At 33.7% G+C, this 26,412-nt stretch overlaps 2 protein-coding genes across 5 annotated transcripts in view; both read left to right on the top strand.

Moving 5' to 3' along the window:
* The window catches only part of Crp (transcription factor cropped), a 160,829-nt gene extending 142,839 nt beyond the window's left edge, over positions 1-17,990 (top strand). For 2 of the 3 annotated variants that reach the window (XM_072020577.1, XM_072020576.1), the window contains exon 6: positions 394-17,990. In XM_072020577.1, the coding sequence (XP_071876678.1) occupies positions 394-718 (325 nt within the window). In that variant the 3' untranslated portion in view covers positions 719-17,990. The remainder of the gene's footprint in view (positions 1-393) is intronic. The other variant, XR_011802184.1, reaches the window with a different exon arrangement.
* Positions 17,991-22,034: 4,044 nt separating this feature from the next.
* LOC139996293 (TBC1 domain family member 13) lies at positions 22,035-26,107 on the top strand. Of its 2 annotated transcripts, XR_011802185.1 has the most exons (11): positions 22,035-22,620; positions 22,689-22,762; positions 22,887-23,012; positions 23,279-23,432; positions 23,500-23,656; positions 23,813-24,011; positions 24,073-24,274; positions 24,347-24,469; positions 24,558-24,615; positions 24,766-24,922; positions 25,014-26,107. XR_011802185.1 is itself a non-coding variant. In XM_072020585.1 (10 exons), the coding sequence occupies exons 1-10, from the start codon at positions 22,601-22,603 to the stop codon at positions 24,841-24,843; spliced, it is 1,191 nt and encodes a 396-aa protein (XP_071876686.1). In that variant the 5' UTR covers positions 22,035-22,600; the 3' UTR covers positions 24,844-26,107. The 2 variants fall into 2 exon arrangements, 1 of the variants encoding a protein (XP_071876686.1); XM_072020585.1 differs by having other exon boundaries at positions 24,766-26,107.
* The last annotated feature ends 305 nt before the right edge of the window (positions 26,108-26,412 follow it).

The following is a 26,412-nucleotide window of genomic DNA, read 5'->3' as shown; positions in this document are numbered from 1 at the left end:
ATGTCTTCGTCTTATTAATATTTTATAATTCTTGTTATGAACGTCGTGCATTTTACTGATAACAAGACTTTAAAATTGTAAACAGCTTTCATAATTTATCAAATAATATTCATGCAGAATTATCAAATTTTCAATATTATTTTCAAATTTTCTGATACATTTTAATAACACAAATTTATTATGCTCGATGAAATTCATTATTATCATGCTGCAGGTAGTTATACATTTATGAGAAATTTAATTATCAAAATGTACAGAATGCACACGATATTTAGTGACTGGAACAAAGTCCAATTTGTTTATGTACATTCATTAACATAGGAAAATGCATAAATAGACAGTCTGTAAAACTACATGGTAGCACGTATAAAAGATAAATCATTCTAATTTCAGGTTGCCGTCGCCTTCGAACTCCCTAGACGACAGTTCCCCTCAGGCGAGGCTTTATTTAGCGAACACCTCCAGACAGAATCTGGAAACGATCGTGGAGGCGATACGTCACCTGGAGGGAGACCATCTCTTCAGCGACGAACCAGCGCAGGACATGCCGCTGGCGTTGACCAACAAACAAACGGTGAACACGTCGAGCAAATCATCTACTACGCCAGGTGCGTCGCCGACGGCGAAGCAGCGGCTACTACAGGCCGAGTTCCTCCAGTTCCACAGACAGCAACAGGCCCAGCAGCGACCTGGCGTGATCGTAGTGAAGCATTCGTGATCAAAAGGCGCGTCGCGATCAGCAAACTGAACGCGCGCGTTCGCCACGGCGAACTCGCCTCCGCTCGAGATTAATGGACGGTCGAAAACCCGCGACGCATCGAGACATCAAGAGACGCATCCTTCGAAAAGTGTGTACACAGAAACACGCACGTTAAGTAACCAACTGAGAGAATAAAGAAGAAGAAGAAGAAGAAGAAGAAGAAAGAAAGAAGGATGTTTCTGCGACACAGTCTACGCTCGAGTCGGAGGCTCTGTTTCCTCGAAGACACTCGGGACGCCTCCTTGCGTTCGCTGTTGTAACCGCCGACCGACCATTGTATCGATGTTGCTCTGTCGGCGTTTTCGTATGTTCCTACTGCCTGTCGTCCGCCGTCGTTTCGAGCACAGATCTGTCCCCAGTGTCCATCGAGATTCAAACCTGTTGTTGTTTACGTTCGAGGGATTAAATGATCGTTTATTGGTTAATAAGTATCGACAGATCCAACGAGAAAGCTATCTAACCACATACTTCCTATCGATGGAGTTTGAGGTTATGAAAATCTCGAAACGAGGGTGGGGCCAAAAAGTCGAAGCTCGACGAAAGGATCCTCGCCACCGAGTCGTCGAAATGTTTCCCTCGTCCTAACCTCACTTTTCATCGCCCAATCCCATCATCATTATCCTCTCGCTAGTTCTTGTAAATACCACCGATATATTTTCCTCTTAGTTAGGTTCTCCATCGTGTCTCATTTCCGTTTTATTTTTTTTATTTTCTTTCTTTGTAATAAGAACACGATGGTGAACCCAAGCGTTTCCCTCATTCCCAAGAAAGATTCTTCCCTGTCCTGCTGTCATCCCCCATAACACCCGTAATAGGGTTGAATCGTTAGTCTTTTCCCAACGTTCATCCCCTTCATCACTTCGCGAATCGAGACAGCGAAGCGGGCGTTTCTCTCCTCGTGTGTTAACGAGACAGGATTTTTCATTTTCTTTTTTCTTGTTTTTTTTTTTCCATAGACTTAAGGCGACATGCTACCACAATAATAATTATTCCTAGGTCGTAAGGCTGCGTATGCTGTATGTCGTACCGATGTATACATATGTACACACGATATATACGTATATACATGAGACAATGTAACGAGTACGATCCCCTTCCGCGAAATGTGTATATACATATATGTATATGTATATGTATGTGTGTATACGTATATATGTATATAGATATATATAATGGATATATACACAAACACACACACATTTGCGTTTTCTTTTTTACATTGTTACGAGAATTCAAAGAAAAAAGGAAAAAAAAGGAGCATTCTATATATATATACATATAAAAGATACTTATAGGAAGCGGATACACTCTCGACGACGCCGTACATTCTTTTTTCTTTTCTTTTTCTCTGTTTCTTGTTTTTCTCTTTATGTTTCTGTTTTTTTTTCTTTTTTTTTTTTACTATGTTCATATGGACTTAGTACCATATTGTTCGAGTGATAGTTCGATCAACAGGATCGATCACACACATTGTACGCATACTACACGTATATATGTGTATATATATACGTATATGTATATTACACATACACTCCGCATGCTTAATATTTGACACACATTAAGATGCACCTAAGCGAAAGAGCCATAAAAAGAAAAATACCGACTGTTTCCATGAACTAATTTAGGAAGAGAAAACGAAAAAAACGGCAGAGCGAAAAACATAGTTATCCAGTCGAAGAGTGATCTCGTCGCACGAGAGAGCACACGCGAGCAAGAAATTCCGTTTAATCTGTGCCAAATATCGAGTAACCAGACTTTTTGTTCCTTCGTAGATAGTAGTAGTGCCAGCGACGAAAAACAGAAAATTGGTAGACCTGGCGTTCGAACCAAAATGGCGGCGATCAGCCGCTGAAACGATGATCGTTCACTCCCTTCTCGCAAATCGTGTCTGGCATGCATATTACGACACTCGAGCTCGCGAGGCAGACTTTTTCTACCGTGTGTACACTTTTTTAATATTCACTTGTTCCCCTAACCTCAATCGCGAGACGAAAATTCGAAAAACCAAAAAAACATATAATAAAAAAATAACAAAAAAATATATACATGTGTATATATATATATATATTGAAACGCAGAAGGCTGAAACACTGGGAGCAATCACCATCAACACTGCTTCGGTGATCCTCGCAACAACACTTTCCCCCCAACCATTTTTGTACGTCGAACGAAGCACGATGTTTTTAGGTTAAGAAACTTGAGAGAAGCGAGCCATGATTTCTTCGTGCCTTTTGAAGGGAAGAACGATCTATTCGATTGGATCGAACGCGATTTAAATACCGGTCAATCAAATATTGTAGAACTTTGTTTATCTGAAAGCTAAAGTTATTCATGGAGGAAATAATGTGCATATATAACAAGAGTCTATACTATATATGACCCTATAACAAAGCCACATTGATCATCTGTATAAATTGAAAAGTGGTAGAGAAGAATGACGATGTTGCAGATACTATTTTTTAATCTTACTTTAGAATTTATTATTATTTTTGTTATCTCTTTGCAATAAATGACCTTGTGGATGTAAGTCATTTGTTTCTTGAGAATTGAATATTAATCATGTAGTCACGCAATGAAACTGAGAAATTGATAAAAAGTGGTGCTGATCAATTTGGCTTATGAGGCGCTTAATAAAAGTTCATATTCAGGATTCTCTTGCACAATAATTTATCATAAATATTAATAAAATTAATAAATTGACAAATTATGAATTTTATGTGGTAGACTTCTCTTTTATAGACACATGTTAAATAGGATAAGCAAATGACTTGTGATTTGTAAAAGTTCATTTATTTTATTATCAAAAGAACTTATTAATACTGATAATTTGTGACTTATGATTAGGAAAATATCATTAATAATACTACTTTCATTGTGCAAGAGGGACCAAATAACCAATTAACAAAATTTCGTTTCAATAAATGAAGTTCTACTATATAAACAGACACACATATATTCATTTGAGTTAAACGCGTCTCTCTCTCTCTCTCTTTCTCTCTTTCTCTCTTTCTCTCTCGTTTTACGTTGCATCTTTTTTTTTTTTTCTTAACCCTAGAAAAATAAACACGGACTGAATTACCGACATAACGCATGCGTCTAGTTATTTTTTTCTATGTTTCTTTTCTTTCCAGATCGAAACAGTGGATCCTTTCGATCGCCATTCGATATACCGACACACGGTTTAGTTTTCCATGCGATGAAGATACGAGAGAGTGTGTATGTATTGAGTTTTGAGCGAATATGTAGTATGCCTATCATCGAGAGGGATTTCATTGTTAGATATACATACACTTGTGTTTGTAAGTACATAAGCAGAAGGCAGACGCAGAAAGAATTATGAGATAAACGAGGATGAAACACTGGCGTAAAAATTAAGAACTTTAGTTAACGTTTAGCAGCTAGAGAGTACGTAGGAATTGTTAGCAGCGAGTACACAATGAAGATACAACCATGTTATTAATATTGTCTATCGGTATGATAAATGTGAACGCTAATCCGTAATTGTACTGTGTGTATATACTATTATAGCGATGTTACGTAGGTTATACACGTGATTATCTAAGGCCGACGTTAAAAAGCTTGCAATGGAGAAGGAGGAGCATAACGAAAGAGAGAAGAAGAAAGAAAATGGAAGAGAGTTTCAGTTTCTCGTACCTGACGCGACAACTTTTTCTATTACGCGTTCATCGTTTTTCTACGATTTTCAACGCCGCTATTTCCACGTTTTTCACACTTCGTTCGCCACGAAAACATTTCGTGTCGCGACAGGTACGACGAGACCATTTATATAAAGATAGGGTTAACCTTTAAAATTCCACGATGAAAGTGTAACTAATGGAACTTTGATATATCGTACCTTCGAGGAATTAAGATAAACCTTTTTCAAGGGTAATGTACAAAAATCTCGCGGTCGATGTTCGCGCGAGGACGCACGAGGGCCTAAGAAGTCGAGATACGAGATTTCTTCGATCATTTTCATCTTTTCTTTCCTTTCCTAATTTTTCTTTTTTCTCCGACGTGGAAAAAGATAATTCGACGATTTCTTCGGTAAATTTCGTCAGTCATTTTTTTCGAGAATGATTTTATACGATTGTAATGGCGTGTATGCGCGCGATCGATCTCCCCTCTTTCGGCTCTGAATGCGTGATCACGCGTACGCGACACTTTTCGTTTTCTCGTGTTTCTTGCTACTCGATAACGTGCGTTTTGATAATTTAATCAAATCACGAATAAAATATGAACATGAATATTACAAATTAAATTGTCAGCGTTTGTCGTGTCAATAATATTTTTTTAAGTTTTAATAAATCAGTGTTATTTAAACGATACTTCACACTTTCTTTTATTAGAATATTTTCTTCTCTATGAACACTCGCTTAATGATGTCTCTTCGAAATAATAGTTTGCAAGCGAATTATTTGGAAAAGACAGCCATTAATTTTTGTGAAATCGAGGTTTGCGAAAACTTCTTCGAAATGATAATTATTGAAAGGATATTGTATCTTGTAGCAAGGAACACTTGTAATTTAAATATTCGAGCGCTTCCATAGATTATGGAAAAGCTTGTACAATGTATACGAGAATGTTGCGCGCATACATTGCGTCTAAATGTAAGAAAGAAGCAGTGACGAATCTAGAGTACACGCGAGAAAACTACATACGCTATGCATACGCATTTACACAGCTTACTTTGCGAGCATTTAGGGGAAAAAGCCTTAACCTTCCTAAGGCTTCGTGCGACTCGATCAAATCTCGTTTTCTCTCGAGCCATACTTGTTCGAATGTTATTAAAAATCTAAGAATTTGAGAGAGAATGTACTTGTTATATCTTTGGCGAACAAATGCAGGCCTGATTTAATTTTATTTCGTTTATGACGAAACGAAGTTCTTAGGAATGATAAGAGCCACGGTGAAGAGTACGGTGATGAGTAGACTGCGGACTTTTATGGGAAACTATGGTTTTATAAACACAACTAAAGAAATAGAATTCACTTGATTAATGAACTTCATTGGTAGAGATTCGTTTTATGTATTGAATTATTCATATGTATTTTATATATTTTTGCATATATTATATGCATTCTGTGCATTTTTATCTTTTGCATAAATGCATAGAAATCCGCGGTCGGATGATAAACAAAAGTATTGGCATAGATCAGCTTATTTTGTAAACTTTTATGTGGGTTTGTAAAAGACATGGTTCTTTGTTTATTTTTTTTTTTTTTTTTTTTTTTTTGTAAAATATAAGGAGCAAGAGTTGCAAAGTTATGATATTTAATTTTGCCATATTAATTGTACCCGTTAAGGACAAAGCAACGAAATAAAGTTGCAAGAATGCAATATTATTGAAAGACACAAATACAGTAATTTATTGCTTTATGAAGATAAAAGATACGTATTACAGTAATAAATATCATATGTGTGTACACTATATATATATATATATAAGAAAAATCAGAGTAAAAACAGATCGTTATATATTTTTCATTATTTGCGAGGTAATTTCGATACAGTTTCTTAACAACAGCGATGAAAATATATTACGAACAAAATTGAATAAACAATCGTACGTTTTGCAGGTTTGCACAGGATTATTAAAATCTGGTCTGTGCCAATATTTTTATTCATTACTGTATATACAGACTATAACTTGATGAGTTGGTGTATGGGTGGGTCTATCATGCGTTTCTTCCCTGTAATATATTTCTCGTAAAGTCGGTTCGCGGCAAAAAAAAAAAAAAAAAACGCGTTGACGTGTATTTTCCCCAGTGTTTGACAAAAAGCACTTTGAGGAAAATCAGATTTCGATTATTATATGCACTCTATGCTATTAAATAATTATAAAATAAAACATTAACGATTACAATATTTAGTTATACTTCTATGTTTGAAAGGAATTACTTATAACTATGAAGCCTATGTATTATGAAAATAGTACTCTTTTATCCATTTAAATTTCGATATACAATATACACGTAGCAATAGGAATTTCTGATCCAATAAAAATTTGCAAATTCGCAAAAATGTTAGAGAAACAATTTTTAACTTTGTTACTATCAACAGCGATTAATTTATTTTTTATTTTTCCATTTTGGAATACACGTCAACGTCCTTCGGATAGTTACGTTTTAATGTGTTATCGATTTACAGCTTTTAATAATTGATGAAACAAATACTCGGAAACAAAGGAAATTCCTCCAATTTTTACCATAAATGTTTTTTATTCTACCATTTACACCGCATACAAATTGAAGATCTAACAAAGAAGATAAACTATATAACAACGCAAGAGCAAATAAAGAATGCAGAAAAATATTGAAAAAATGACGGACTTTTGAATGGCGTTTCATTGAACCTGTTTTTATACATTGCTGCATTTCTTCACTCAAACGAAGAAACGATATAAAACGATATACACACATAGAGAGGAAGATAGAGAAGAGAATATAGAAACATTTAAAACGCCACTTTAGAATTCGATAATTCCCCTGGTAATGAAAGAAGAAAATAAATAATATAAATTATACATATAAATTCACGAAACAATGGTTGCTATATCTTCATTACACTTTAACATTACTTAGTTAAAAGAATCTTAATAAGAAAAACAAATAAATGAAAGGATTAAATTAGAGATAAAATACGAAGAGTCACCATAATAGCTTAATTACTATTATGAAGAAAAAGAAAAAAACAGGAGGAAAGAGCAAGAGAAACGAAGATGAAGAATAAAATAAGAGAAAAAGAAAAAAGTAGCGGAGAAAAGGAAAACAAGCGACAAAGAAGAGAAAGAATCCTTTTAACATTTAGGCGAGCGTGGCTGTGCGAGCGATTATGAATTAATTAGAGGAAGTTTAATGTTAAGGCTAATTTCGATTTGTACTTTTTTTGCGGCAAATGGCGACTGAAAGCTGTTCCTTGATCGTCCACTGCGAATACAAAATGGACGATTAACTGTCTCCTGGGAATAAAGAAAGCAAACGTTTCTTTTTATATTCTTCGTCGTAACAAATATATATTAGAATTTTAATTGATAAAAAATACACTACTCAACCGATATGTATGGTATAATCTATTTGATGTTAACGTAACTTTTGTTTGTCACTTTGATTTCAAATGTCTCATTTAAAGAAATCCGAGTTTCTATCGAAGTTCTAAACGAGGACGAGGGATATTAAATCGATTCGTGTGCTTTTGAGTGTTCTCATCTCTCGAATAAGTAAATGACGTTGATAATGAGACTGAAAATAGCTCGAGAGAACGGAGTGCCTCTGATAAATCGATCGAGCATCGTAATTATTTTTCTATCACACTTTCGGTCGCCACGGGCCCAAAATCGAGGAAAAGAAAGAAGCACTGTGCATATTATAAATCCTAGAATGTTAAAACGGCGGCCACAACGTATTGCGTGTGTAAGGTTAATAAAAAGATGTATGTGAATAGCGTTAAAGATTGCGAATTTGTTGAGAAAGGAGCGTTAGGAATATAGGAGAGAATAGTGTGCGTGAGAGTTGAAGTACACTTAGTGGAACAGCGAATAAGCAAGATGAATAAGCGTTAGGTTCAAAGGAATTCTCGTTTTTTGAGAATAGACCTGAATAACAGAATTTAGAGATAAATTCTTCGAGAAGACATTCGTTTAAGGTGAGAGAGAAAACAGCGGTTTGGTTGTTTTCTTTTCTTTTTTTTTTTTTTTTTTTTCTTTCCTTTTCTTTTCCGCGTGTTTAACGTGTTTTAATCTGTAGGAAAATCAGAATGTTTCTTTCTTGAATTTTACGAAGACAAACGAAAAATAACAAGGAAAAATACAGTTCTTTTTTCTCTTCTTATTGAGTTAAGATTCAAATTAAAGACTTTATACAGATGCGGTTTTTCGAACAGCGTTCGGCAATATTCGTGCATTTGATCGGCCGATAAATCAAAATTAATTTTGATCCTCTGTTAAATTATACTTAAACGCATAGTACTATAGTAGGTTGGGCACATCTAGAGTCTCTAAAAAGTAATTTTTTTTCTCAATAAATTTTTTCGTATCAGTGGCAAAGGAACACGTTTACTCGATGTTTAATGGAAATGTTTGGAACTTAAAACAGTACAATTGATAAAGACAGGAACGTGAAAAGAGAAAACAGAGGGAAGAATTGATGGAACAATTTTATTGACTTTGAGATCGATGAAAACCATGTACCTAATTAGTTCGAAGCGCCGTCCAATTAATCGTTCAAATAGAAACGAGAAGAATGAGTGGAAGATTACAAGCTTTCGCGAAGCGAACATCGTAACAGTATTAGTCTTTTTTTCTCTGTTCTTTACGATTATTTCACGATTGTAAATTGAAGAAGGACATGGAATAAAAGAATTCGATTTAAATGGCGGTGATACCTCGATTATGTAGCGACTGACAAATTGGCGGCTATTTTTTTTTTTTTTTTTCGTAAGTTTCGAACGTTGAAGAATGTCTAGTCGTTAGAAGCTGATACGCGTGATAATCTATTTTATTTGCTCAGAAGAAAATCGAGAAGAGATCCATTATGATCGAGGTTTCATCGTTTAATTTTTGGGAGGCCCTCGAACATCGACTTATTGTTGAAACGAAATGGAAGAAAGATTATATAATCTTAAATATAATGGACAAGAAAACAGAAAACAATGAAAGGAAAGAAGAAAATGTTCCTCAAGTTCAAGCTACGTTTGCTTCGTGCGTCTGCATTCCCTCGTAAAAAGAAGAAATTGAAGAAACGAAAACAGAGATGAAACAAATTAGACGAAAACAGATATGAATCACGAAAGAAACAAGAGAAAGCCGACAAAGAAAATGAGGAACGCGCCGCAAATTCCGTCTATATAAATACACGAAACATTGAGAACAAAAGTGAACTGGCTCGATAAACCAAACAATTCTAAATAACCTAACAATAATCGTTATTAAAATAGTAATAAGCATAAAATACGCGTTGCATCGACGTTTTCATTATTTGGCTTTCATTTGGAACAAATGAATTCCTAAATGAATTAATGTCATAAGCGACTCATTATGGAATATTAAAAAGTTCGCAATGAAAAGTTCGTTCATCGAAAGTTGAATGGTCTACGATATTAAGAAGAATGCGAAATCCACTTTTGTTTCCAATGTTTCGAACAAGAACAGACTGCCATTGATTCGAATGTACTCGTTTTGTAATCAATTCGTATAAAGAGAAAAAACAAACTGTGTACGACGGAAAGGGAGAGAACAATGAATGAGTGTCCGAGAACGCGTGAAACCGTTCCGATAATTACTATTCACATTTACTGTCACTTGCAAATTCACTTAAATAACATTTTCAAAATATTCCCACATTTAACTCCAACTTTACTTTCTCTTCCTTCTTTTTTATACAATATTTTCATTTCAACTCATCGACACGATAGAAATTGTAATTTTCTTGCATTTCTTTTTTCTTTGATATCGTGGTGCGTAACTTATTAATCGTCGAAATTTCAGGGCGGAGCTTGTAAAAATAAATCATTGTTCCAAGCGACGAACTCTAATTTATCATAGATTTATATAAAACTATACTTTTAAAAAGCTGCGATTTATAAATTATAAATATATTAGAGAGAAAACGATGTTTCTAACGGACGATTTTCTTTTTTTGTTTTGTTTTGTTTGCAATCGGCTCTTGTTTTGGAGAAGATTCTGCGATTCCTTGTAGCTATAGGAAGATTTTTATCGATGTAATTTTGTTGATTAAACTATCGAAACATTGGATGGACGAACGTTTAAACGAGAGATCGCACAGCGGAGAGAATACTGTTCGTTCTGCCTTCTTTTTTTTTTTTTTTCCCTTTTTGTAATCTAGGCCGTAATCCTTAATTTTATTCTAGAATTCGTAAGGTTTATTTTGTAATCGATCACGAAAAAGAATGTTCTTGATTTTTATTTATTTCTTTCGATACTTCTGTTAAATGTGTTTCTTCTTTTATCAAATGTTCACGTAAGAGGAAAAAATGAGAAAAAATAAATTCGCAATGGTACAGCGCTATTCTTTTCTAAACTTTCTTCCTTCTTAATTTTTTAATGAGAACATTCAATAAGATATTGGATTTCGCTTACTAACAGTCGAACAATGCGATATTGAGTTAACCAAATCCGAGATAAAAAATAGAATTGTGAAATAACTAAGTAAGATTATCGACGTTTAAATGTTTCTTCAATCTTAATACACCTTTAAGTTTATTATCCATATTCATCGTTTACAGAGTGACTTTCACTTAATATTTATCGGACTGCAATTGTTAAAATGCATCGAGAAGACGACTTTGTTTCGTAAAAAAGATCGAAAACTTCAAATTTACAGTATTCTTATCGATGTGTGGGTTAACAAAGTGTCGATTTCTGCGGGATAATAAATAAATTTCTTCGTAAATTCTACTAAACTAAAAAGAAAAAAAAAAAAAAAAAAGAAAAAACAAGAAAAACGAAAAAAATGTGGAAAGAGGTGAAGAGTGTGCGTGCGTGTATGCTCGGAGATTTAATTACCACGTTCGATGATCGATAAAACGCTATCTAATTTACACAGGGCATTTAGTGCCAACGACCGTTACGAATAAGCAGTTACGAATAATAAACCGTAATTTGATAATAATTAATCGTGTCGTTTTAGAAATAGAGAGAATGGATCTAGTGAATTTTTACAAGAAACGCCGGACTCTGCGCATATCTAGAAAGACTGTCGTCTTGATCATCCTGAAACGGAATAAAAATCATGAAGATCAACCGAGAAAGATAATTAAAATGGAATGGAAACTTGTTATCTGTAATTTGCCGAGGAAGACCAACTTTTTGTACATTTTACAGTTTTTGATAGCTTGTAAGACGGATAAACGTGGATGTTCTACCTTACGCATGCAAACACGACGAATTTTTATTCGATATGGAAATATTCTAAAATTTGTCCAATGGTTTTTATTCTTAACAAACAGGAATGAAAAATATATATATGACGATGACTAACTTGGCCTTGCGTTAGCCCGATGAAGCGAAAAATATTTTTAACAAATGGCATCAAATTTACTTGTTCAAATAATTCCTAATATCAGATTTAATATCTAATACAAAATTAATTAATTATTTCATAAAATCATTTTAAATGAAATTATACACGCGTCCTCTTTTATTCTCTATTATAGGAAAATTAACTTTCATATTTTTATTAATAAAAATATCAAATTTTTTACTTTAATGAAAATATGAAAATAGTATGGAAATATATTCATTAAACGTTTAATTAAGATATTGTAAAAACACGGGTTAACGCGGGTCTAAAGTAATCTTTTCTACGAGTTTCTTAAAGTCATACACAATTCACCGCCCTAGTTTTAAATTGCACGTAACAAATGTATCTCTGATGACAATGTTAAGTGCCTAATATCGCAGCTCGCACTCGATGCGACAAGAACGTCACGTTCACGTGTATTTCTGGCAATGTATTAAGTTGTCCCGAAAGATTCTTTCGTTTTATAAGGAAATAATGGACGCACTACATTTTCTTCTTTTATATTATTTTATCGAATTATGTACGATCCATTTTGTCCTATTATTTCCGTATAAAACGAAAGAAACTTTTAAGACAACCTAATATTACGTCAAATCCATCAACTTCGATGTACATATATTTTAACAAGTTCCGAACAAATCTCTTCGAGGGAAGATACAAGATATACTAAGCAACGTCGTTTCTTTTTTCACTTTAAAAATTCAAATTGCCAAAAATCACGTCCACGCAAGCTTGTCAACGTTTTAAAAGCCTGTTCGTTTCATTCTCAACAGAACTGAAAAGATGACGCTACGTTCTTATGGATCGGTAACAATCAATCAAAGAGATTCTTTTCCTCAAGCACTTTTGAACGACAAGCTCAGCGAAGTGCAATCGATCGATAGACACAAAGATAGATCGCAAAGATTGTCGAGTTGCGTTTTCCAGACAACTCGTGCGGCAACGAAACAGTTGAAAATTCAAACAGATCCGAGTCAATTCAAACACGTAATTACGCATAAATAAAGATTCACGAACAAATGAAAATTAAAAAAAAAAAAAAAAAAAAAAAAATAAAGGAAGAGAAATGAAGGGATGGAGGGAAATCGGGAAAGAACAATGTAACTCTCTATAAAGTAAATTAAAGTAACTCGATTACTCTACCAAGGTTGAATTTCCAATAAGCATCAGACGTACACGTTCACTGCTTTCGACTAGACACAGTTACTGCGTCCCTCTGTACATGGGAAATTTTCTGCAAGCATAAGACGCGTGCTTCGGTTCCACTAAACGCAGATCGCTTAACCCGATATGAACGTGAAGCATTTGTTTCTTTATGCTATTCGTTATTTAGTGTATCGTTGTGTAGCAAAAAAAAAAAAAAAAGATTCTTTACGTATAAAGAAAGTGAAACACAGTTTTAAAACGAGTCGAACGTACTACTCTATTGTATCGCTATAAATGCGTCTGTCGCGTATGTCAGACGTACGCGTCTGACGCTTATAGGAGATCGCGCCTTTAGATAGCCGATCGTTAATTTATCTTTTATTTATATAGGCGTAGACTAACGTGAGATTGTTGTAAATGTTCGATTTCGTTCTCTCGCGTACTTCTGTCCATCGAATCTTATTGTTTGATGAATAGCGCGTATAAATTCGCTGTGCTCGCTGAGAAAATATAGGAAGAAAGCGAAAACGACGCGAAATATAAATGCATCGTTAATTAGATCGGGGAAATAAGTTGTTTTATCCCGAGAGATCGGTTGATCTTATAAGAAAACGAAGAATCAATTTTTTTTCTCACGAATTTTCTATTTCGATGTCTATTGCAAAAATCGACTCGTGGTAATCGAGGTCGATTAACGCGATTTGTTCGTTCGTTTTTCGAATGAATTCGTCGGAACGAAAGAGAAATCGGGGATGAGATGGCAGATAGGAGATGTGAAGAATAAAGGAACTTCTTGGGTGAAACGAATTAACGACATAGAGCGTAAACGTTGAGAGCGCGGATATTCTAAGCTGCTCGTAGTTAGAGAAAAGGAAAAAAAAAAAAAGAGAATTTAAAGTTTTAATAGAAAACTCGCAGAACGAGTCGATGCTCGAACGAGCAAGCAGGGGATGATAGATTTAACACTAGAACTATCAAACTCGTCAGGATCGTGGATTTTAGTACTTTTGTCTTTACAATCTTGTGTTTACAAAATTTGTTCACTTCCAACATCTTCTATATTAGTTTTCTCACTTTTAAAGGCTTAAATGTGAATTTTTCCATTTCTAAAGAATTGAAACGCTCGTTTTTTATTGAGATAGAAACATAATCTCGTAGATATATCTATTTACTTTTATTGTGAAATTGAAATGTATGTATATTAGATTGTAGTGTATTTAAACACACATATAAATCGGTAGTTCTATTGTTAAAAACGGATATTTTCTTTGCTTTTCAAAGGATCTTGCTTAAACTAAGTGAAGCGATCCTTTTTGTTGAAATATAATTTAACTAATTAATGTAAACACGTCTATTAGATTTTTAATCGATGCATTTCTTCCAATTAAGCGAAAGAGAAGAAAGCTGACCGAAAGTGACGAATCGTAAGAAATTCTAATTTATTTCGTACAGTCGTTATTTATTTATTTCTACGGACTCTCGTCGATAGACTGCGAATGTTTATGCAAATTAACATTTTTATAAACATGATCGAAGGAAGCGAAACCTAAATGAAAGTCAGTTTCAGTCGCAAAATACTACAGACGACTACAAGAGAAAAGCATAAAAGTATATTGCCCTTGACTTTTTTCATTTCATTTGTCACTTACAATTAACTAAGATAGTCAAGTTAAATTAGATTCAGAGACGCAAGTTTTCTGACAATAGACGATCAACTTATGAAATTTCTAAAGAATTTTTTAGATTCAAACGCATAAATATCCACAGTCTGCTCATCTATCGTCACGCGATTGTTAGTCGTTTTAGTAGACACTTTAGGAAATAAGATAACACGCGTTACTTGGCATAATTTGTTCTATTGAAACGAGCTCTAATGACTTCCAACGTGAAGATCTATTCCGGTCATCAAAGTATTAAGAAAGAAAGATCGTCGAATCTTGTAATTCGACGTAAATGAATAAAATAAAAAAGGGGGAAAAAAATAGAAAATCGAAGGTTTTCTAGAAAACCAGAGACAGGTTATTAAAAAACGGCGTTCCTTCTTTGAACTTTGATTAAAGAAAAGGAAGAAAGAACGTGAACTTAGATAGAACTAGGCGTGCGTACGGACGAAAATGAAAAATGTGCGAGAAATGGGGCGAAAGAAAGTCGTGTATACTTGTGTCTGCGTGTAAGAATTGTGAAAAAGAAAGGAAAAGAGATAGAACGGTGTATTCTAAGCGTCGTAATAATTAAGGATGAAAAAAAAAAAAACGTAAAAAATAAAAAAGGTATGAAACATACGACTGCACTGGAGCGACTCGAGCGAATCGCGAAAAACTGGCCGACTTTGTATCTCGTTTTTCCACTTTATTTAACTCTTCCGGGCTTCGGGTGATGACACGTGTTATTTTATAAATATTTAACAGATTAGAATTAAATTGGATAAAGTAACAAATGAGAATAAAAAAAAGAGTGCAAATCACGATGATAACCGATTAAAGGCTATCGGCTGATTAATAAATCGCGTAGCGAAACGAAGTTTTGCAAGCTGAAGAGCGAGATGACGGCGTCACAATGATCCTCGAAGAGTTAACTTACATTTGGCGATTTCGAATTCGCTCAGGTCGACCGATAGGGTTAAGATGTACTTGGTTACTATATCGACGACTAGAAAAAATAAAAACGTCGGAGAAAGCTCGGAGCGGATGTTTCGTGCAGACGCAACGGGTTCGAAGACCGGTCGTTTCCAAAGAGCCGCCAGGCGGTGTTTGAAACGTTTAAAACACACCTAGACTTAAAAAAAAAAAAGAAGAAGAAAAAGAATTAATTAGAAAGGTAGAAATAGTTGATAAAAGCAAGAAGACGACTTGACTTAAGGCATGTGTAAAAGACACGGGAACCCTTGCAAGCTCGCGTAAGAAGATAACTATTCGAGAATAATATATTATCTTATCGGATAATATATTATACCCTTATATGAAAGATAATTTATTATATTAAATAACGTATTATTATATAAACGGCGATGAAACGTTGCACCATGTCGATCAGCAATAAAGAAAATTAGACGAGAACAAGAGAAAAAGAAGAATCGAGCGTTGCCTGTATTCTTGTTTTTCAAATCGCGCGCCGTTTTCGTTGCGCGGTAAATACGAAATGAAAAATGTGAATCGTGAGACGTAGACGAGTTAGAAATAGAAAAAAAAAAAAAAGAAGAAAAGGGGGCATCGAAATAAAAATAATGAGATAACGAATGACACAGGTGAAAGTGCAATGTTTTATTGTTAAACTCGACTCGCGCGATGCACGGAACGCGCCACACGAGCGAAAAACACTTTGAGAAAAAATGTCTTCATACTATTTGCATATTGCTTTATTGTTATACGAACATTGTAACGATACATTATGATTAAAAGTAAAGGAATATTAACCCGGCGGTATCCATCGATTCTACCGGCGGTTTTAAGCCGTGTCCAAGAAATTACTGTGTGTATTTTGCCGAAATATTTTTCACGCGAAGATACGAGGCTCGACTTTCGTCTCTCGACACTTTCACGCTGTCTTCTCCATTCTGGTATTCGAATAATCTTTAAAATCTGTTTACTGATCGTCTTTTTTTTAATGTAGTCGCAGGATTTAAAATTTTATGTATGAAAACGTAATTTCACTTCGAATTTTTAAACTTACATTCGAATAAAAAAAGTTTCAAAAATACGTAGGGAGTTGAGACTGTAAGAGCGACTTCTGAAAAATGAATTTCATTCGAACGAAGAAATAAAAGTCGAAAGAAGGATATACGCAGAGTGTGAGAAGTACGAATCTCGTGAACCTCCGTCAGGAATTCCCTCAAATGACTGCACTGGTTATGCCCACGCATAGAATTTTGCCGCTTCCCCGAGAGGACTCGCTTTAAAACCGCCAGTACGTAATTCTAGCTATTACGCGAGATACGTTCACATATTTACAAAGGTGGAGCATTTTAATTCATAGGTAAAAACGGAAACGTTTTACTTTCCCTTCTTTTTCTACGTACTTTGTATATTCCCAGAATAACCATCCATTTAGAACGACGGTATGTAATTATGGACTAAAGAAAAAAAAGAAAAAAAAAAAAAGAGAATTATTACGACTAAAACACGTTCATTTTACTGTTAATCAACCAGATTTTATTGAATCGAACGCGTTGATGTAAACGACGACTAATTTGTCGTCGTCAACGTAATGATCTTCGTAACGATGTGACTCAATTTAGTTTTCCGGACTTAACCACCCCCCTGTTCTTGTTCAGATGCATATGCACGTGTGCATACAAATGGAATCACGCGTACTATGAACGAGACAAGAAAAACTGATCTCAACAGGAAAATAGCCGCCTCGAACTTTCGAATGCTTTTTCACTCCGATTTCCTCCGTTAATTTTCTACTACATTTTAGATTCTCTAAAGGAGTTTCTCTTTAGATTCTAAAAGAGAAATTTCCTTTCTCGATCAACGAAATAGAATTCGCATCTTTTATTCGTAAGTAATCATTGTCGATGATCTTTTACTATATTTTTCGTTTTATTTAATATTTCCTATTTTTTTTTTTTTCTTCCCTTTTCTTTTCATATTTCTCGTGCGATAGAATACGCGTTTTGAGAGATGCCGAAGACTGGTAATAAATACGAAATCGAGTCGCATCGTTTCATCGACATTATTATCGTCGTAAAGATAACGTATAGTAAAACCTCGCAAATCTGTCGACGTTGGTGAAGCAATCAACCGGTTTCTTAGAGATTATAGAGAGGCAAGGGATTGCGCCAATAGAGAAGTACAAATTATTAAATGGAGAGAGAGAGAGAGAGAGAAAGAGAGAGAGAGAGAGCGTGAGAGAAGAACCGTAAAAATGCGAAATAAAATCAATCATTCGAGAATGAGATAATTGTGACCAATAACGAGTGAGGTGTAACGTCTGATTGTTTAGTTTCATCGCTTTTTATTCATTATCTTTGATTATATTATTGCTTGTAATAATTCATTCGAGATACCTTGAATACAAAAAGTAATAAACAATGTTAGCCCGTCTCTTGTCTTTCTTATCCTACTCCCAATGATTTATTCTATATTAACAGAATATGAAGGAGCACGCGAAAGTCCTGCGAAAAGCTGTTGGCTGAATACAACAAATCTCCAAAAACATTTTTTAACATTCTTTCGTTATATACATATATATATACATATATTATTAATTTAATATTATATATATATACATACATACATATATACATGCGTGTATATGTATATATGCGTATACATCGTATACCAAATTACGTATCAACTATATGTACGTTTACATCCTTCGTGCCGTAATCTCATAACTCCATACGATAATCTTCATCCCTTAAAATCCATATTTCAATGATATTTACAAATATACATTTCTACAAGTTGTTGTATATAAATCATCGAAAGGCTAGAATATACGAGAACGAAATTTTCTGGAAAGAATAAGTAAGGAGCCACAGCAGGGAAAATTGGGGAGGAAGAGCAACCAAACACAAGAAGCATGGCTATACAATTATCCGAATATTACCTATATAGTATATTGTTCTGTTTTTTTGTATCGCATTATATTTTATGTACTTGTTGCAATATAGGATTGTAGGACTATACTATGTACATTACATATCCGAAAGACATTGAATAATGTACGGATGTGTGGTGCGATAAATATACTAACAATATGAATTAATAAAAGGTAAAAATATTTATTACTTATCTTTTTGGTACAAATTCTACTTTATTCAAATGCTTCCTTAGATCATCTACGAGACCACCGAAACAAACGGATTTATCGCGATAACAATCCTTCAAATGTATGCTTTAACGTAATGTATTTCACACTTTGATTAAATTCAGATACTCGCACGTATTCGGTAAGTTCTTGAAACAAAGTTTTGATGAATATCCTGTTGCAATTTGTCGGATTAATTTTATACGAGATAATACTTGCCACGATATAGAATCAGTAAATAGCAAGCGAGCAAAGAAACTTTGCTACATGACGGAATTTATTTGTATCTAAACGGCATATTGTATGATACGAATGCTGAGAAATTTTCTCAAATGATGTGACATACATTTTATTGGTCGCATAAAACCGACCAGACAAAAATCTAAAGAATTTTTATATGTTCTCGTTTCTACGATCTAAAGCACCTGACAGAGTTCACTTTATTATCCAGGTTTTAGTTTTGCATTAATTTGTCTGCACATTATTCAAAATCAAAATTCAAAATCACGAGTGTACTGTTAAATATATTGTTCTCCTATGCGCAGTTAAGTTTGTCTCTGTATTATCTACTATCGTGTTTTCTTTCCCTTTTGCTCCTAACATCTGAATTTAATATTTCTTTACCTAATTCCTCGTTTTTACCTTCGTTATTAATATATTCTGCATTAAACTTAATACGTTTAATATGTCTCGAGGACCCGTTGCTTCGTCTAATATTACCAACTGAATAAATTAATCTAAAATATCAAATTCTTCGGAAACTGCTTCACGATGTTAGCGATTCGAGACTGTTCTCTCTGACTACCGAGAGACTAATTTACTCTACGACTGCTTGGAACTCTAAAAAGCTCGCACGAGTGACTTTGCTAGATTCGATCTTCACCGAAGGCGACAAAGTGGCTGATTAGAATTTCTCGTTCATTACACATTGTTTACTACACTGATCTTTGGTGAGAAAAAGGTGAGTAATGCTACCAAATAAGTATATACAGGTTCTGTACAAGTTCTAGCGATGCCCGAACGAACTTCGATTAGGATCGAAGAATCAATATGACTATTGGGACTATTGTGACTCAGCTATTGAGAACACGATAAACATGGAAAATTAAACGCGTTGACTCAGAAGTAGCTTTTTAACTACGGAAATATGCGCCATAAAATTATCTCTGTCATCAAATTCTCGTAGTTGTTTGCTCCTTCGAACGAAAAGATAGCTTTGTTAAATGATCCTCCAGTCAACGTTTGGCCTCTTACTTCATGACCTATGAACCTACCACATTAGCAGTTTCATCTCCATTGTACTTTCGTATACATCGAATGTATGTACGCGTACATGTGTACACGTATGTGTGTGGATGAATGTATGTATATGCACGTTACAGATCAGCCACATTCACTTGCGAAAAATATGAAACGGTTGAGTCAGTATGTTGAGTATCTATGAGTTCTCTCGTCCTGTTCGTGTACCAGTATGTAGGTTGGCTATTTCGTTGGGAAAATCATAAATACTTACAAGAGGGAGTCACAGTTGTAGAAATCGCATTTGAAATGGCACTATGTGGAAGTTGTAGTTAACATTAACAAACCACTACATAGTACCATTCAACAAGAAAATGTTTAAATCTGAAATACTTTTCTGGAACATGGAGAACTACAAATCTCTCCCATGAATCGTCTGCAAGAGGATGATCTCGTCGGATGATCGTGAAATTTGTTTATTAGCTGAAAATAAGCAGAGTATTCTAAGCCATAATTCCACCAAAACAAATTGAAACCAATAAGTTGATTATGTAACCGTAAACATAAACAACATAATCCTCGAAACTCGGCACAGTTTCAGGCACAACACAGTTTACATTTGACATTTGTTGGACAAACAATATAAATCAATGCTTCGAGCAGTGCTAATTGACCTGGACAAAGTATCAGATAGTGCGTGAGATGGTGGCCTTGTCTACAGATGGCAAAAAACAAATACCGTAAAACAAATATAATAAATATCCATCAAACTCACAGAGTCGCACGTAAACGAGTCACGGGCAAAGGGTGATACATAGTATGTTAACAAAGGTGATCTATACGACAAAGCTAATATCATAAGAATTGACCTCCTTATATTGAAAACAATTAGAAACCATTGGACCAAAGTAAGAGACATCGAAGATAAAAGCTTAATGTTTCGTTCCACCTACCCTTAATACTTCGAAATTACAAAATAAACTGGATACACCTCGACCGAAAAATTCGTACATTTAGAGGCGCAAGGTCTGATACAGGGTTCAGAAAACATGCTTATAATTTACCATCGCAATCAAAAACTACAAGACAAAAGAATACTTCGCGAACTGAACTATTCTGTTCGACTTTAGACATTGGTTATTGCGACAATTATAGGAAGAATACCAACCTTTATTGATGATTGACCTGAACCACAGGCGACAAGCAATGTACTCAATAAAATACATATTATACAACTGTATATGGCAATTACTATATATGTAGAATCCTCGTACATACTACTCAACTGACATAATAAGTATATGTGTGTATTACTATAGTTTGTATAGGTCTTCGATAGTATTTAGCCTTAGTTATTGATATATTTATATTAGTATTGATTTATATATAGTTGATTATAATCTTCCATTAGATTTGATTATAATCTTTAATTATTGATAATATTTGGTCCTAATTCGTCTTTGTTTTAGCTTCAAGCCTCGATAGAATACTACATATTGTAAACTATTTGATTGTCCAGAAAGTTCGTTTCGATTTTTAAGGAATTTTGTTAACATGAAAGATCATATTGAAAAGTTTTTCACCGAAAAACCTGAGAGGTTCTGGAAGAATGGAATATTCGAGTTACATGAAAGATGAAGAAAGGTTGTGCAACAAAATGCCATCTATATAATTCAATAAATGTATATTGAATCGAAATGTAAATCGGAACGAACTTTCTGGACAACCCAATAGTAATAGTATAACGTTATGGTAGTTGCTTAGAAAGCTACTAGTTCGGGTTCGAATCCAACAGAGGTTTGTATTTTATCTACTTTTTTATCATTTAATAATATATTTACACTTGTGAACGAGGCGATTAGGATAATGTGTTAGGTTATAAATGCATTTTCAAATTTGAAATTTGTTTAAGATGATGTATAATATGTGGCATATAATATGTAATATGCGATACAGTATATAATATTTATAAATATATATAATACGTAATATATAATATTTCCATGGTAAGATTCGTAAAAAAGAGAAACAAAAGAAAACAAAAAGTAGAAAAATAAATGAGAATTAGTAAAACCTTCTACCGGATTTGAACCCGAACCAGCAGCGTAGCAAATACGTATCGTAGCGTTATAGCTACAGTACGTTTTGAGACATGTGTGTTATATATCTGAGTTACTCGATCCATATAAAGTTTAAACCAAGATATTTAAAAAACGAAAATCCATTTTAAGAAAACCTATAAGGCTTTTGTAACACTATACGCGTACTACAACTTTCACGTAGTGCCTTTTGGAGAGCGATTTCCACACCTGTATCTTCCCCTTGTTACCCGTCGCTATCCCGCCACCACGACTGTGAGTAGATTGTGCAGAAACTGTAGTTCACGTGCTTGTAGTTACGAAGTCACGAGTATAAAGTGCCATATTGCTATGATAAGAAAGATTATTCCACACCCTAATACGAGACCCTCGAATCATTGTTTGATGTAAGCGGTCGATCAGTGCGTAACAGGAAAAATGGCGGTTAGTTTGCCTGTCAATCTGGCCGGCCACTGACAATAATGTAAGAAGTGGGTATTGCTCTACGCCCACATGCCTATTGAATGCCGATAAGAACATAGTGGATTTCTTGTTAAGCACCGCATGTGCCGCGCACAGTCACCATGAGTATTTTAAGAAAGAGGTAATTATATTACAAAATCTTAGTTGATTTGAAAAATTTTCAGTTGTATATACTTGTTCTTTCTTTAGATTATATGAATTCGATGATGCACTAAACGCTGAAGAAATAGATCTCATTAATCTCAAACGATTATGCTTCCATGGTATGTGCGTTATATGTGTATATATATTTGTATCTTTTAATCTTCTTTGTGTGTCGCCGCAGTGGATGTTGTAATAAATGGATAGATTAGAAAAGCTTACTAATTGATGGTTAATTATTTATAGGAATACCAGATGAAGGAGGTTTGAGACCTCTATGCTGGAAACTTTTATTAAATTATCTACCTTCAACAAGAGCCAGTTGGTCAGAAACGCTTATTCGTAAAAGAACGCTTTATAAAACATTTATTGGTACAGTTTGTTTCTCTTATTTGATTTACGGTTGAAGATCGCATGGAAAAATATGATGAGTTAATACCAAACTCAGATGGAAAGATAGTTTTGATGTGAATTTAATTAACAGCATATTGAATTTTATTGTTCTTCTATAAAAGATAAATATAATATAAGTATAGTATAATATATAAATAAAATGTAACTCATGATGTTTTTCATCTGTGGTTTTCGATCATAAAGGTATAAATAATGAAATAGTCAATAATGAAATTGCATTGCAGAGGATCTCATTGTCATGCCAGGTGAAGCAAATAGCGATGGAGAAAGAGTAGATGTTACACTTCACGATCATCCATTAAATTTAAATCCTGATAGTAAGTGGCAAACCTACTTTAAGGATAATGAAGTTCTTCTACAAATAGACAAAGATGTTAGGTATGTTTTTGACTATATGATGTAACAGTTTCTTATGTGTTAAAAATATAATGAATTATATTTGTAGGAGATTATGTCCAGATATATCGTTCTTCCAACAAGGCACCGATTATCCACGTAAAGAGATTGTAAATGCTAATGGACAGAGACGTTTACATCATAGAGTGCAACATACAGTTTTAAGAAGTGCAAATGTAGAGAGAAAGGGACTGGGTATCACTAAGGTATTTCATATTTAATAATACTATAAATAAAAAATGGTATTAATGTTGATTCTTATGCTTTATTGCGGATGGAAAGCAGCAGGTAACGCCGTTTAACTACTTCAATTTCATATCTTAAATTAGTGTTGTGAAAAAACTTCATTTGTTTACCTATAGATAGCAGTATCTATTAGAAAAGCTACAGAAGACTATGCACCACTAGCGGAAGGTGGTGAAGCTCATTGGGAAGTTTTAGAAAGGATACTCTTTCTGTATGCCAAATTAAATCCAGGACAAGGATATGTACAGGGTATGAATGAAATTGTTGGACCTATATATCATGCATTTGCTTGTGATCCTGACCAAAACTGGAGAGGTAATCATTGAAAAATGCACTTTTAAATTCTTTATATTTCACATTTACATATTTCTTATAGAACATGCAGAAGCAGATACATTTTTTTGCTTCACCAATCTGATGAGTGAGATCCGTGACTTCTTTATAAAATCATTGGATGAAGCTGAGTTTGGAATAAATTCGATGATGGGTAAGCTCACAACTCAAGTCAAAGTTAATGACCCTGAAGTTTGGATGCGTTTGCATCAACAAGAATTATGTCCACAATACTATAGCTTCAGGTAAGCTAATAGAAATAATTTTCTTTTTTTAGAAATTATTATTTTTATAAATAAAAATTATCCTCTTTCTAGATGGCTAACGCTTCTTCTCTCACAAGAATTTCCATTACCCGATGTCATGAGAATTTGGGATTCTCTTTTTGCTGACGAGAATAGATTCAGTTTTTTGATACATATTTGCTGTGCCATGATTTTGTAAGTATCTTTTGTTGCAATAAATTTTAGTTCCAAATATGAATATAATATAATATGAATATGAATATAAGCATGTGAAAATTTTCAGACTCTTGAGGGACCAATTACTTGCTGGAGACTTCGCTACAAATGTTAAACTTTTACAAGTAAGTTATATTTTATTTATACCACATAGAAAATTAAAACTGAATGTACGTATACCTTTTGCACTTAAACGAAAAAATTATATTCAGTAAGATATCCTTTGAAATATTACTGAATTTAATGCAGTAATGTTTATTCTGATTTTGTTTTAGAATTTTCCTTCGGTGGACATCCAAATAGTACTTTCTAAGGCAGCTGCATTGGCAGGCAAAAGTCTGAACTCATCGTAACGTGTAATTGTGCAGTTTCATAAAGAATTGAAAGTATAAACGAAACGTTTGGAATGGAGTGCTTGAACATCCTTCAAAGGTATATATTCCTAACGCTGTTATTCCCTTTGTTTCTTTTTATTTCTCTCATTTTCTCATTTCTACAATGCAAATTATGATCTTACACATAGGCCTGAGCATCTTTAAGCGAACAACTTATCAGAACTAAAAGAGTCGTTCTAAATGGTTCGCATAGATATATACATATATAGATATAACGTAAATATCTTATTACGTGTAAGAATCGTTGAAAAGTAAAATGATTTTAAGCAACGTTTTATACTCCCAAAATGTATGTATCTATACAAATGTCCCATTTGTATGTATCTAGAAGGCCGGGATTGGTAGGATCTGAATTTGGCTCTCTGTTTCTTTATTAATCGAGATAAAGAGACTCGTTTAACCCTTAACAAGAAATGAAGTGAGTTGTAAACTCAATGATTCTTATCGCATTTCTCCAGATATATTTAGTTATTTGTTATTGATAAGATTTATACTTAAGTATTTTTTCTTTATTTTCCTTCCTAGAAAATTGATTGCAGTTTAGCATGTTTAAATTTATGTAAATAAGTGAGTTTAAATATTTTATGTAAATTAAATATTAAAAGAATGTTACATTTAAAAATTTTAAGTTACAGCATTGCCATTAATCTCATTATTATTATTATTTTTTTTTGTTTTGATTGAATGATTCGATTTATATACATATAAATAGCAATAAAAGAAAGGAGCAAGTTTACTTTTAAAAAGTAGACATTTTGAATAAAAAGTACTTTTGTTAAGGGTTAAGAAAAACATAATAACTGTGCTGTGAATTAAAAATTCAGCCATATTAAAGATCTAACCTTTGTTATGTCCAAAAAAAAAAAAAAAAAAAAAAAAAAAACGAAAGAAACAAATGTTTGGATATTCAAAAAGGCATTTATTAGTAAGTTGAGATTTCATAAAAATTTCTTAACGAAAAAAGTGTGAAAGGTAATCTAGTAGTTATTAAATAATTACAAGAGCGCAGAAAGAAAATAAAAGATGTGCGAATGCGTCTGTAATACTGGCTGATTCGACATACATTTTGTAATCATTAAACACTAATATTATTATCGTTTGTACGCGCAATAATTACGTACTGTGTTTAAGTGAAATATTATATTTTGTAATCTTATTTTTGTAATGACCTGCGTCGTTTGTTCTGCGTTTATAAAATAAAAAAATGTTATATTTGCATAAATTGTTTTCTTTACAATTCTATATATATTCTATTACCCACCTTTCCTGTCTGTTTATTTCAAACTTTGAAGTTTTGCGATTTGTTTTATTAACTTGCGAATGTTTTACCATTTAAGTATCACTTTCGACGTTATCGACTGAGTATAGAATAAGATTGCACCGCCAGCAGTGGTTGAAGTAGGAACTAATGATTGCAATAAATAAAATGAATTGAAACTAGTGAAAAAATTAGTTAAGAACACGTGAAATTTTAAGAGAAACTGTATAAAAAAATATCCGCGAAATAACTCGAAAATTTTGAAAATT

The sequence above is a fragment of the Bombus fervidus genome, chromosome 17 (genome assembly GCF_041682495.2).
Source record: "Bombus fervidus isolate BK054 chromosome 17, iyBomFerv1, whole genome shotgun sequence".
In the NCBI taxonomy this organism is placed as follows: Eukaryota; Metazoa; Arthropoda; class Insecta; order Hymenoptera; family Apidae; genus Bombus; species Bombus fervidus.
This window is presented reverse-complemented; position numbering and strand designations above follow the sequence as displayed.